This window comes from Myotis nattereri, assembly GCF_964212035.1.
Source record: "Myotis nattereri genome assembly, chromosome: 2".
NCBI classification, from domain to species: Eukaryota; Metazoa; Chordata; class Mammalia; order Chiroptera; family Vespertilionidae; genus Myotis; species Myotis nattereri.
Window position 1 is genome coordinate 150,562,985 of NC_138076.1, and position 14,680 is coordinate 150,577,664.

At 38.7% G+C, this 14,680-nt stretch overlaps 1 protein-coding gene across 1 annotated transcript in view; it reads left to right on the top strand.

Annotated features, from left to right (window-relative positions):
* MDM1 (Mdm1 nuclear protein) overlaps positions 1-13,734 on the top strand; it is a 45,969-nt gene extending 32,235 nt beyond the window's left edge. Inside the window, exons 11-15 of the mRNA XM_081114555.1 lie at positions 1,034-1,146; positions 1,242-1,351; positions 9,559-9,808; positions 11,544-11,603; positions 12,916-13,734. Of these exons, the coding sequence (XP_080970681.1) occupies positions 1,034-1,146; positions 1,242-1,351; positions 9,559-9,808; positions 11,544-11,603; positions 12,916-13,025 (643 nt within the window). The 3' untranslated portion in view covers positions 13,026-13,734. The remainder of the gene's footprint in view (positions 1-1,033; positions 1,147-1,241; positions 1,352-9,558; positions 9,809-11,543; positions 11,604-12,915) is intronic.
* Positions 13,735-14,680: the final 946 nt, after the last annotated feature.

Here is a 14,680-nt window from a genome sequence, read left to right on the forward strand (position 1 = left end):
TACTGATCTACTTGGGGAGGAAGTAGTGAGTGTTATTTTCATTTATGTCCTGCTAATTATGATTTGCTAGATTTGTGAATGTGTCTGGAAGAATGACTTTTCTTTATGATTTCAGGAAAATAGCTGATATTCTTAAATATCAGATGGTTATACCAAAAATGAATGAAAAGATAATCCTATATAATAAAAGGCTAATATGCAAGTCGACTGAATGGAACAACAACCAGTCGCTATGACATGCACTGATCACCACGGGGCAGACATTCAATGCAGGAGCTGCCCCCTGGTGGTGAGTGTGCTCCCACAGGGGGGGCACCACTCAGCCAGAAGCTGGGCTCGCTGGCAAGTGCAGTGGGAGTGGGCCTAAGCCGGCAGTCGGACATCCCCTGAGGGGTCATTGACTGCGAGAGGGCACAGGCCCAGCTGAGGGACCTCCCCCTCTAGTGTTTTATAAGTTAAAATATTTTGGCAAATAGCTAATTCCTATTGATTTATATGCAGATTTCTTTGGGGAGTGGTTCTCTACCATTGGTACTGGTACTTTTTGTCCATAGTCCAAATCCCTTATTGTTCTTTTAAAATATATATTTCAGAGAGGGAAAGAGAGATAGAAATATCAGTGATGAGAGAGAATCATTGATCAGCTGCCTCCTGAATGCCCTCCACTTGGGATTGAGCCCATAACCCAGATATGTGCCCCAACCCAGAATCGAACCATGACCTCCTGGTTCATAGGTCGACACTCAACCACTGAGCCATGCCGGCCGAGCTCCCTTATCATTCTTTCATGAGTTTTGTAGTTAAAATGAGACTTAGGCTCTGATTTAATAAAAGAATTCTCTGCTGTGTTCTTGCTGACTTGCAATGATCTTCCCTCTTTCCCAGTATTTCAGCCACTCTTGCCTGCATGTGGATTTATTTAGTTTTTCAGAAACAAAATGGTCTTATCTTAAAAGTTTTATACTTTATTATTGCACAATGATAGCAGATTTCCTGGAGAAAATGCTTCATAATAGATTATTTTAATTTGTAGGTCAGATTCTTCTTCTGTATCCTCAGGAAAAGGAGGCAGGCTTCCTACTCCGAAGCTGAGAGAACTTGGTGGAATTCAAAGGACTCATCACGATCTTACCACTCCAGCTGTTGGTAATAGGCAAACACTATGCAGCTCTTATTTCACCTGCCTTATCTACATGAAAATTTAGTTTAATTGAAATTTATCGTCATCTGCATTTTTCCAGGTGGTGCTGTTTTAGTGTCTCCATCTAAAGTGAAGCCTCCAGTCCCGGAACAGAGGAAAAGAATGCCTTCGCAGGATGGTTTAGAGACTCCAAAGAGTGAATTTAGGAAGGTAACTATTTCTATTTTAGGGGAAAACATCTCTTCAGGAAGTGATTTTTTTAGTAACATGTAATAAATGAATGATAATTTCAGATTTTAGAAATTTTTGTGTAACGTATGTGGAGATAATCTTTTAACTATTTTTAGTTAGGCAGAAGCATTGAATTGTTTTTTCTGGTGTTGACATTGTATTTCTGCTATACACTTTCAAATCTTGTCAGTAGTGACTCAACAGGAAGAGAAGAAAAGCAGTTCTGTTTATTGAGTATCTAATGTGTGGCATTTGTGATCCAGCTATATTTTAGCACCAAAGATATAACCTTATTGAACTTACATTCTAGTAGAGGAGACAATAAACAGGATAACTAGGTAAAATACGTAGTATGGTAGATGGTGATAAGTACTAAGAAGAAAAATAAAACTGGGCAAGTGAGTATGAAGGGGCCAGGGAAATTCTCACTGAGAGGTTGGCATTTGAGCAGAAGCTGAAGCTGGTGAAGGATTGACCCATATGCATATCTAGGAAGGCATTCTAGACAACAGAACAGCAAGTGCAAAATCCTGGAGTTGAGAAGGTAGCTCATTTCTTCAGGAACAGAGAGCAATAGAGGGAGAGTAGTATGGGTGATGAGTTCAGAGGCATAATGGGCCACTAAATTGTGTAGAGCCTTATAAGTCATAGCAAAGACTTTCAATTTTATTCTTAATGAAATGGGAAGCCTTTGGAGAGGCAGAGGAGTGATATGAGTCAAAATATTCAGGCAAGAATGATGGTCATTGGATTGTAATGGAGGTCATATGATAAAGTCTGATTCTGGATATTCATAGAAAGTATAGCTGATAAGATTTGCTGATGTATAAGCTATGGGGTGGGAATAATAGAAAAATCAAAGATAACTCAGGCATTTTGGCCTGAGCAATAAGGATGGAATTGCATTTTAACTGAGATGGGGATGACAGTATGAGGAAAAGATTTGTCAGGGAAGACCAAGAGTTCTGTTTTGGACATGTTAAAGTTGAGAAGCTTATTAGTCATATAAGTAGACATGTTGAGTAGGGAGTTGATTGAGTTTGGAGTGTAGAGGAGAGGCTGGGCTGCAGATAGATTTGAAGGCTCTTTATCATGTAGGTGGTACAGGTATGTAAGGTCTTGAGACTGGCGAAGGTCATCAAGGAAGTGGATTTTATTTTATTTATTTATTTATTTATTTATTTATTTATTTATTTATTTATTTAATAGAGAGGAAGGGAGAGGGATAGAGAGCTAGAAACATCAATGAGAGAGAAACATCAATCGGCTGCCTCCTGCACACCCTCTACTGGGGATGTGCCCGCAACCAAGGTACATGCCCTTGACTGGAATCGAACCTGGGACCTTTCAGTCCGCAGGCCGACTCTCTATCCACTGAGCCAAACCAGTCAGGGCGAGAAAGTGGATTTTAGAGAAGAGTAGGTTTATATAGGTCTGAGCCCCAGGCTTTTAATATTGGGAAGTTGAGGAGTAACCAGCAAAGAGACTGAAGAGAAGCAGCCATGAGGTGGTGGGAAACAGAAGACTGTGGTCTCCTGGAGGTGTCAAGGAGCAGGGAGTGCTAATGCTACTGATGGGTCAGTAAGGTATGATGGCTTGAACTAAGGAGGGTTGGCACAGATAGAAGTGGATGAGACTGAAGAATTGTGTAAGGGGAACGATGTCGAGGCTTGGTGCTGGTTGGATACTAGGGGTGAGAGGCCATTAATGACTTCTGGGTTTCTGGCTTGCCCAAAAGGATTGATGGAGGTTGCTGTGCACTGAGGAAGAGAACTCTGGATAGGAACCACTTTTAGAGAGGGATATCAGGAGTTTCATTTTTATTCACTCGATTCAGTATTTAATATGCTCTTACTATATGCCAGGCACTGTTCTAGGATCTGGGGATTAATTGATATTCAGAACAAAATCCCTGCCCTTGTGGAGCTTGTGTTTTTATGGGAGAAATAGACAGATTTTATAAAGACAATTTAAGGTGGTAGTAAGTGCTATGAATGAAATAAAATCACAAACGACTTCCAAGGGGTGGATGAGGCTGCTTTACTTTGGGCCATAAAGACAGGCACCTCTGAGGAGGTGGAGTTTTATCTAAGACCTGACTAATGAGGGGAGGTGCCCATGCATAGATCTGGGGCACAGATTGTTTTCCAGGTAGAAAGAGCAGCAAGTGCAAGTGTATAGCAGAGTTTTTAAGGAGTGAAAAAGCTGGTATGACCGGAGCCTAGAGAGGGAAGAAGAGAGTAGGGAATAAGGTTGGAAAGGGGAGGCTGGATAACAAGTGGGGATGTTGTTCTGATGGCACTGGGAAGCCATTGGACGATTTAGAAGCAACAAAGCAAATATAAATCTCTGGTTTACATGGTAAATAAAATCATTCACTGCTCAGTGGAGAATGGACTGTACTGGGGGAGAGTGGAAGCAGTGAGGCCAATAAGGAGGCTTTAAGCTCAAAAATAGATCACAAAGTCAGTTAAATTAAACCTGGGAACCCTCCGTGTTTAAAATATTCTACCGATTTCATTCAGGTCTTTTTAACAATAGTAAAACCATTTTCATAGAGACCTCAAATTCTATTTATATGTATAGAAAATGAAAAATATCAAGGAACAGTTTTCCTAAATGATACTTACAGTTAAAAAGGGAAGCAAGAAGATTCGTAGTTTTTATCTTAATCTTGATTTAAAAATATGTTTGTTGGATAAGATCCTAGGCCAGTGGTTGGCAAACTCATTAGTCAACAGAGCCAAATATCAACAGTACTTCTTCAAAATAGACTCGCCCAGGCCAAAAACCGACTTCTGCGCATGGGCCATGAAGTTTCAGTTGCACTGTACGTGTGCGCCCGCACGTGGTATTTTGTGGAAGAGCCACACTCCAAGGGGCCAAAGAGCCACATGTGGCTCGTGAGCCGCAGTTTGCCGACCAGGGTCCTAGGTCATGTCTACTTTAAAGCAATGAGCTCTTTAATTGCAGAAAATGATGCCTAAGAACAGAAAGCATTGTTTTGAATATTGCATTGATAAACTCAAAGTTAATAGCTAAAGGCAATAATTACAAGGATTAATCAGGAAAGTTTGGAGCTGTATTTGATTTTACTGGTTTACATTCTCTTAAAAAAGTGAAACTACACAGAGACTTTTAGGATAATGATATGTTATTATTGTGGATGATTAAAAAAAGTGTCAAAATAAAAAAAAAATAATGTCATACTTACTGTTCAGGGACATCCACTTTTGAAATTTTGAATTATTTAGGTATAAAGTATATTTTTTTATCATACTGTAGATAAGGCTTTATAACCTATTTTTCTCACTTAGTAATGTATTATGAACATATCCTATTTAATAATAGAGAAACATGGTAATTAACTGTAACTTTGCTACCCCTCTCATTGGCTAATCAGTGAGATATGCAAATTAACTGCCATCCAAGATGGCGGCCAGCAGCCAGGCAGCTGAAGCGAACAGGAGGCTTGCTTGCTCCAGTGATGGAGGAAGCCAAGGTTCCCCGCCTGCTGCTGCTGGCCTCTAAGCTGCACTCTAAGAAACAATGTTGCAATTATAGAAGCTAAATAAACCCCAGAAACCTGCTTTCAGCCGTCAGAGCTGGAGCGAGCAGTACCGCAACAGTGTTACAATTATAGAACCCAAACAAACCCAGATACCTGCTTTCAGCAGCCAAGGTCTCAGAGCTGGAGCCCTCAGAGCTAATGCCGGTTCTCAGCTCCAGTGACAGCCATAGAAGGTAAGTAAATCCCAGAATAAAAAAGAAAAAAAAAAGAAAAAAAGGAGAGGTTGAGAGCTTCAGTCACCCGCCAGCCTGAAAACGGCCTTCAGCCCCTCACCCAGACTTGCCAGGCACCCCAGTGGGGACCCCCACCCTGAAGGGGGTGTGACCAGCTGCAAACAGCCATCATCCCCTCATCCAGGCTGGCCAGACACCCAAGCGGGACCCCCACCCTGATCCGGGACACCCTTCAGGGCAAACCAGCCAGCCCCCACCCATGCACCAGGCCTCTATCCTATATAGTAAAAGGGTAATATGCAAACTGACCCTAACAGCAGAAAGACTGGGAATGACTGGTCACTATGACACACACTGACCACCAGGGGGCAGACTCTCAATGCAGGAGCTGCCCTCTGGTGGTCAGGTCACTCTCACATGGGAGGAGCTCTGCTCAGCCACAAGCCAGGCTGATGGCTGCCAGTACAACGGTGGTGGTGGGAGCCTCTCCTGCCTCCTTAGCAGCGCTAAGGATGTCTGACTGCAGTTTAGGCCTGCTCCCCGCTGGCAAGTGGACATCCCCTGAGGGGATGCCAGGCTGCCAGAGGGATGTCTGATTGTCATCTTAGGCCCAATCCCCTGGGGAGTGGGCCTAAGCCAGCAGGTGCTCATCCCCTTAGGGGTCCCAGACTGTGAGAGGGCACAGACCGGGCTGAGGGAACCTCTCCCCCCTCCCCACCGAGTGCACAAATTTTTGTGCACCGGGCCTCTAGTTTCCATATAATTAAATATCATTTTTATATAATTTTTAATAACATGATATACAGTCTATAGCAGCCGTGGGCAAACTACGGGCCGCGGGCCGGATCCGGCCCATTTGAAATGAATAAAACTATTGAAAAAAAAGACCGTACCCTTTTATGTAATGATGTTTACTTTGAATTTATATTAGTTCACACAAACACTCCATCCATGCTTTTGTTCCGGCCCTCTGGTCCAGTTTAAGAACCCATTGTGGCCCTCGAGTCAAAAAGTTTGCCCACCCCTGGTCTATAGTTATACAGTTGTTTTAACTACATGCTTATTGTTGAAATCGATTTTTTAAAAGTAGATGCCTATTGTTATTTCTTAATTTTTCTATTTTGAAATACATCCTTTACCTAAATTTCTGTTGTCTTCTTGTGTAAATACTAAGTGGTGAAAGGATTCAAAATTTTAAGGTTTTAGCTATGTTTTGCCAACTTCCCCAAAAGATTGTGCTCCCAACAACACTGTAGTGTCATTTTTTATATGCTTGCCAGCTCTGGGTATCATAGTTTGTTTTTTCAAAAAGTAATCTTTGTAATTTTGGAGCTAAAAAATGAGTACTTCAATGATTCTCTTGAAATATTTGATTATAAGTAATGAATATGTTTGACATTTATATTTTGTGTGTATATGAATTGCTTATACATATCCTTTTTCTACTTTTTAGTTAGGTTTATCTCTTCTTACTATTTTTAAAGAAATACTTATGTAGCATTTATAGTAATTCATCAATCATATGTTATATATTTTCCTCAAATTTGATTTTTCATTTATTTATGTATTTAAATATATTTTATTGATTTCTTTTTTTTAAATTAAATCTTTATTGTTCAGATTATTACAGTTGTTCCTCTTTTTTCCCCCATAGCTCCCCTCCACCCACTTTTCCCCCACCCTCTGCCCTCACCCCCCCCCCCACTGTCCTCATCCATAGGTGCACGATTTTTGTTCAGTCTCTTCCTGCATCCCCCACACCCCTTTCTCCCCCAAGAATAGTCAGTCCACTCCCTTTCTATGCCCCTGATTCTATTATAATCACCAGTTTATTCTGTTCATCAGATTATTTATTCACTTGATTTTTAGATTTACTTGTTGATAGATGTGTATTTGTTGTTCATAGTTTGTATCTGTATCATTTTCTTCTTCTTCCTCTTCTTAAAGGATACCTTTCAGCATTTCATATAATACTGGTTTAGTGGTGATGAACTCCCTTAGCTTTTTCTTATCTGTGAAGCTCTTTGTCTGACCTTCAATTCTGAATGATAGCTTTGCTGGATAAAGTAGTCTTGGTTGTAGGTTCTTGCTATTCATTACTTTGAATATTTCTTGCCACTCCCTTCTGGCCTGCAAAGTTTATGTTGAGAAATCAGCTGACAGTCGTATGGGTACTCCCTTGTAGGTAACTAACTGTCTTTCTCTTGCTGCTTTTAAGATTCTTTCTTTGTCTTTTGCTCTTGGCATTTTAATGATGATGTGTCTTGGTGTGGTCCTCTTTGGATTCCTTTTGTAGGGGTTCTCTGCGCTTCCTGAACTTGTAAGTCTATTTCTTTCACCAGGTAGGGGAAGTTTTCTGTCATTATTTCTTCAAATAGGTTTTCAATATCCTGCTCTCTCTCTTCTCTGGCACCCCTATAATTCGGATGTTGGTATGCTTGAAGTTGTCCCAGAGGCTCCTTACACTATCTTCGTATTTTTGGATTCTTTCTTCATTTTGCTTTTCCGGTTGGGTGTTTTTTGCTTCTTCGTATTTCAAATCTTTGACTTGATTCTTGCGCTCCTCTGGTCTGCTGTTGAAAGTCTGTATAATATTCTTTATTTCAGTCAGTGTATGCTTAATTTCTAGTTGGTCCTTTATCACAACCTCGAGTGTCTCATTAGATTTCTTGAGGGTCTCATTAAGTTTATCAGCGGTTTCTAGAAAATTCTTGAAAAACCTTAAAAGTGTGGTTTTGAACTCTATATCCAGTCGTTTGCTTTCCTCCATTTCTGTCATTTGTGACCTGTTTCTTTGTCTCCGCATTTTTTTATGCTTCGCTGTGTCGATAGAGTGGCTTTCTGTACTAGGTGTCCTCTCGGGCCCAGTGGCTCAGCCTCCCCAATTACCTGAGGTAGACACTCTTGGTGCACCCCCTTGTGGGCTTTGTGCACAGTCTTGTTGTAGTTAAGCCTTGATTGTTCTAGGTAAAGGTAACACTGGGAGGGATTGACCTCCAGGCCAATTGGCTGTGAGAATCAGCTGTGTCTGCAGTGGGAGAACTTCTGTGCTGGAGACACCCCTCTGGGGCAAGACTTGCTTCAATGGGACTTTGGTGCTCACTGAGTCTGCCCCCTGAGTATGTCCTTTATGAATCCGAGGAGCTGCAATCTGGATGGTCCCACTCTGACCACTGGGTACACTGGCTCTTGGATCTAAGGAGGTGCTAAACTAACCTCTGCCTGAGGCTATCCAGCAGGAGACAGCTGTGACGCAATGCAAGTTGCCCGGCGGCCTTGGGCCAGCTGCAGTTCGTTAGGTAATTATCAGATTTCAAAGGGCCAGGCCTTTCATATGCAAAAGCCTCCGTTTCTTGGGCAGGGCGGGGTCCCAGGGGATCAACAGGGTGGAGCGAGCAGTTATGGCTGCTCTCAGTCCTACCCTCAGAGGCCCTGCTTCTCAGTGTCCCGGCAATCGCTTCAAGCACCCCCCCCCCAGAGAGAAAGCCGCCCTTGAGTTCCGACTGATGCCAGACAGTCCAGTTTCTCCCGTATGAGTCTGGGTCCCCAGAGACTCACCGGGAACTGGAGCTCAGAGCTTGAGACTCCCTCCCGATTGAAAAAGACAACCGTGTCCTCAGCCGCCAACCCTCTCCCCATGCACCTCTGTACCTCTGTATTTTACTTCCGCACCGCACCTCCTCTGAGTCTCGGTATGCTTTTCTCTTTCCTTCTAGTTGTAGAATTTCCACTCAGCCAGCCTTCCTGTGGTTCTGGATGATGTTTGTTCCGTCTTTTAATTGTATTTTTGAAGTAGTTGTGCGAGGCAGCAATCTCCGGTGTTTACCTATACCGCCATCTTGGTTTTCCATTTTATTGATTTCTTACACAGAAGAAGGGAGAGGGATGGAGATTTAGAAACATCGATCAGTTGCCTCCTGCATGCCCCCTATTGGGGATGTGCCCATAACCAAGGTACATTCCCTTGATTGGAATCGAACCTGGGATCCTTCACTCTGCAGGCTGACACTCTATCCACTGAGCCAAACCAGTTAGGGCTTTATTTTTTAATGTTTATATATATTTTTTCTATAGCTAAATATGTTTATATTGGTTGTTAGGCTTATAAAACCTTCCCCATATGGACATTACATAAAGTTTCCCCATATTCTCCTACTGCTTTTATAGTAATACTAGAGGCCCAATGCACAGAATTCGTGCAAGAGTAGGCCTTCCTTCCCCTGGCTACTGGCACCAACTTCCCTCTGGCACCCGGGATTTGGGCTTCTCTCACAGACCTGGCTTCTTCCGGAAGGACGTCTGGCCTAATTAGCATATTATGCTTTTATTATTATAGATATTTTTGTGTGTATTTAAATGTTTTACACACACACACACACACACATATGTAAACAGACACACATGTGGTTTTTTTTTTGTTTGTGTTTTTTTTGGTCATTTAGAAAGAAGGTCATGTGGTAGCTCTGACTTCTCCAGCTGCTGGTATAAAAACAGTTGATCCCCTGCCTTTAAGAGAAGATTCTGAAATTAATATCACCAAATTTGCTGAAGCCACTCTTCCAGTTTCAAAAATTCCAGAATATCTAACAAACAGGTCTGGGCGGTCTCCTTCTCCACCCTGTGCTTCGTCCTACTGGCATCCCTGTCATCGAATTAACGGCTGTCTGAGAGATCCAGAATTTCAGCATAATGGTAATTATTTTGGTTTTAATTTTTTGTCTTTTAAAATGAAAGTCTTACACGTGTAGGTACAAAGGCTATAAGTATCTACTAAGTATTAATAAATTATGTTACTTAGTTTTTTAGTTAGTGTATTTTCTTTAAATAGGAATTTAATCTTTGGAATAGTTCATTGTACTGTACCCAAGGTTACTTTTGTATAATCGTGAGGTGTGTCTCAAGTTCTTTCCCATACACATACAGGCAATGCACTAGATGCCAATAGCACCCTTTCCTCAGGTGTGACAACCAAAAATGTCTGCATACATTCCTAAATATTGCCTAGGTATAGAATTCAATGAATTATTTTCCTTTAGTTTTATTGGGCATTGCTCTGCTCTCTTCTAGCTTATACCATTACTGTTGAGAAGTCTGATACTCTCTTTATTTTCCATCTTTTGTATGGGTCTTTTTTATTCCTGGAAGCTTTTTGGGATCATTTCTTTATACCTAATGATCTGAAATTTTACAGTACAGTGTGGCCTTGACTTACGAGTTTAATTCGTTCCGAGACCGACCTCGTTAAGGAGCTTGTTAACTCAAATTACTCTATCAACTCAATGCAAAAAATCGGCCGAGAGACAGTTGGTATCTCAAAAAACTTGTTAGTCAGGACACTCGTAAGTCAAGGCCTCACTGTAGTTCTTTTTTCATTCATTTCGCTGATACTCAGTAGGTCTTTTCAGTTCCTCACTTCTAGGACATTTTCATGAATTATTTAGTCAGTAATTTCTTCCCTTCCATTTTCTGTTTCATTTTTTTCTGATATACCGATTATTCAGGTGTTGACCCGGTGACCATGATCTTATTTTCTTACCTTACCTCTCCTATTTGCCATCTCTGTCTTTTTATTTTAATTTGAAAGGGTTACAATTTTTTATCGTTTTCCTTTTCTTCTGAATTTTTTAAAAGAATTTGGCTATATTTTTAACTTTTAAGAATTTTTTTTAACACTGAATTCTTTGTATACAGCATCCTGTTTTTATTTTATAGATCACATGTTTTATCTCTTTCAGAAGATTAATATATATGATCTCAGAGTAGCTTTGATAAGCCTTTAGAGATGAAACCTCCATTTCTCTTCTGGGAGAGGAGTAGTTACCCACCTGTGCAAATTTAAGGACCTGGCAGTCTGTTTTTTTTTATTTAAGTTTTTATTTTTTAATTATAGTTACTTTTAATATTTTGTATTGGTTTCAGGTGTACATTATAGTGGTTAGACAATCATACACTTTACACAGTGTTTCCCCCAATATTTCCAGTATCCAACCAGTTTCCTGGTTCAGTCTTATTCTCACTTCAACTTTCAGTGCTACTCAGTACTCCCAAATGCTGAGCCATGAGGAGAACAAAATGGTTGCTTCTTGGTTTCCCTCCACTGTTGCCTTAAGAATATATTTTTATTGATTTCAGAGAAAAAGGGAGAGGGGGAGAGAGATAGGAACATCAGTGATGAGAGAGAATCATTGATCGGCTGCCTCTTGCACGCCCCCTACTGGGGATTGAGCCTGCAACTCAGGCATGTGCCCTTGACCAGAATTGAACCTGGGACTCTTCAGTACCCAGGTGGATGCTCTATTCACTGAACCAAACCTGCTAGGGCTAATAAAATTTTTGATAGCTTACTTTCACTGAGGGTTTGCTATAAATAAGATATACTGTTGAGTAGCTTTGAAAGATAATTTCTTGTGCCTTTTATTTTTTTAAGTGGGAAAAGCAAGGAAGAACAATTTCCAGTTACCGCAGCATGAAGCTTATAATGATGAAGGTATTTCCATAGTCCAATAACAAGATAAAAGTATGAGGTTTATTATATGGCATTTAGTTTATAATAGTATAATTATCTTACAATTCATCAGCACTATATACTTTACAAAGTACTTCCACCACGTGTTACTTCATTGGATCCTTGAAATCTTATGAGGGAGGCGAAGTTATCTCTATTTTACAAATGAGTAAACTGAGACCTAAAGGCCCGGTGAATAGTTTCTAAGGCAAACGGATGATAAAAGATTGAGCCTCAGATCACACTGAGGTCCATACCCTCTCTGTTTCCCCCCGGTGTAGGTGGAATTTGGCCTAGCATTGTATCCATTATTTTTCCAAATGTGATATATTCTTATCAATTTTTCATTCTAAAAAAAATACAATTTTGAAAAATGAGCTTTTTTTTCTGTGTAGTTTTCATGATGACAAATTCATTTGTTTCTAATAGTGGCAGGAGAAATTTTGAATTCTTGATGTGAACAACTAAAATGACAATTTTAATTTATCCTTAGAAATATGAAATTACTGAATTTGTAAATTTGGGGTTTGAAAGTAAATTTAATTTAATACTTTATGTATTTTAAGTTCATGTACATTAAAGGTTGTCTTTCCTCTTAGCAAGTTTGGGACGTTTTTCAGTGAGCTGGAAATTAAGTTATTATGTTTTCAAGTGCAAATATCTGGACAAGTTGAATCCAGTTCTGTTTTCTTTCTTTTTTTAAAAAATTTTTTTATTGCTTAAAGTATTACAAATCTGTTTTCTTTTTAATGGAAGAACAATGTTTACAGATAATCTTATAATAGATTTGCTTACTCAGAGTGAGGAATTTCAGTAATAATGAAAGGTAGCATATTAAAGTCAAATAATATTTCTACATTAAGTAAGATTATTTTAGAAATGTGATGTAAATACCATGTTAAGCTATGGAATTTTGTTTTTAAGAAGTTTTAAAAAGCTTTTCACTCAGAGCAGCTGTACTTTTTAAAGTAGGGCAGGACAGTCTGATGATGAATTGTTTCCAGGTAATACTGAAATCATAAGCCGTGTGTTGAGGTGATGACATTGTGGGATTTCAGGAAGGAGACAGAATGCTCATTTAACATTTAAATGTTTCATTCTGAATATGGTAAACTTGGTAAATTTACTATGAACTGTCCTGAAAATATTAGTATCATATTTCAATAGAGTACTTTTTTCTGTCAGTCAATATTGACGTTACAAAGCTTGATGCTTTTACTTTTCTGTTACTATTATAAAACAATATTTTTATAAGAGATACTTTTTGCATTGACTATAATTCTTTTCATTGCAGACGACAGATTATCTGAGATTTCTGCTCGCTCTGCAGCTTCCAGTCTCCGGGCTTTTCAAACTCTGGCTCGAGCTCGGAAAAGGAAGGAGAATTTCTGGGGCAAAACATAATTAAACACACCTATTTGAGTTGCTTTTATCTAGGGAACTATTAGCACAGTTTTTCTTTATTGCTTTATTCTGTTAAGACTTTTTAAGTATTTGGATTTTTTCCTAACAATTCCTACTTAAGAAGAACTATTTGATTTTCAATAGCCAATTCAATTTACTTGGAAAATTTTGACACAGGTTTACACAAATTTAACTTTTAAAGAATTCTTTTTACATCTATTCCAAATTATAAAGATATAGATTATAAAGTTCTTCACAAGTTCTAACTTTTGTTTTAGTGTTATGGATAGTTGGTAGAATTGTGAATTTTACCTATCCAAAAAATATTCTAAGTGAAGTAAAAATTAAGATTCCAGTGTGAAGTATATATTTCCCTAAGATTGCTTCTATTATCTTTATAATTGTAGATGTCATAAAATGAATATTTTGCTCTTTTATTTTTCTGTAGTGTTTATTTTTTAGTAACTTCCGTATGTGGTTATAATGTTAAGATACTTTTAGATTTAAAATACTAGCTGTACATATCTTTCTTATTTATGTAACAAAGTTTGCTGAGAGAATATGTATATTTTTTATCTTTGTGTGTATTCTATTTGTACAAGTACTGGCTTACATTTGAATAATGTCTGAATTTTGAAAAATTATTTGTATAATGGAAAACTAAAACTTTGTAGATATTTCAAAATAAAAATCAAGTATTTCAATTCCCTGTTTATTTCAAGTGTTTGGCTTCTCCAAAATGTTAGTACATAGGACAAATAATTATCTTTTAGAAACATTTTACTCATAATAGGTTAGTCAAATGTTATAGTGCTTTTGCATCAATCCAAATGCAAGGAAACCAAGTCCATGGTATCTTTGTATAAAAGTAGAAAAATATAGAATTTCCAAGGCAGAATAATTTTTTAAAAATTTAACACAAACTTTTTGACTGTACTTCTTCACTCATAGGGACATATTCTGACTTTACCTTATAAATCATGATAAATTTAATTTTCTTAAATTAGAGTTTTTATAACAATACAGAAAAGCTTTATAATAGTACATAAAAGATACTGAAGATAAAATATACGATTATTTGTGCTTATTGGTTAGAAAACAATCTGTTCTAAATTGCTTTATTTGGTCAAAAGTGCTATACAAAATCATCGATTCACAGTAAGTTTGTTAAAGATCTTAGCATTATCATGAGGTTATAAAGAACTGTGGACATACAATTATTTGCTTATATTTCACTGACCTTTTAAAATTGTTGATAAAAAAAGTTATGAAGGCACTAAATATGGAAATAAAAGTTATAAGTTAGTGTATAAGTGGATTTTTGAACACAAATCATCTTGGATTCTGTATAAATGTCTACTGAGGCATATTAATTTGGAACTGAGAGATGGTTAGTTGGCTAGGACAGAGTTTTCAATGGCTGACCACTGATTTACAGTAAAGTAAGGAATTACAGCTTAAGCTGTAGACGGTAAAGTCTGGGGTCACACACTGGAATGAATCACTCCACATGAACTTGATCTATCGGGTGTTGGATGGGTTAGGGTGTGGTTCTCATGAGGTCAAGGTCATTACTCCATCTTGTACTGCTGACTGCCTCTCAGAAGCCCTACTCAGTGGCCCAGGGGAGAGAGCAATGTTGAGGGGTCAATATT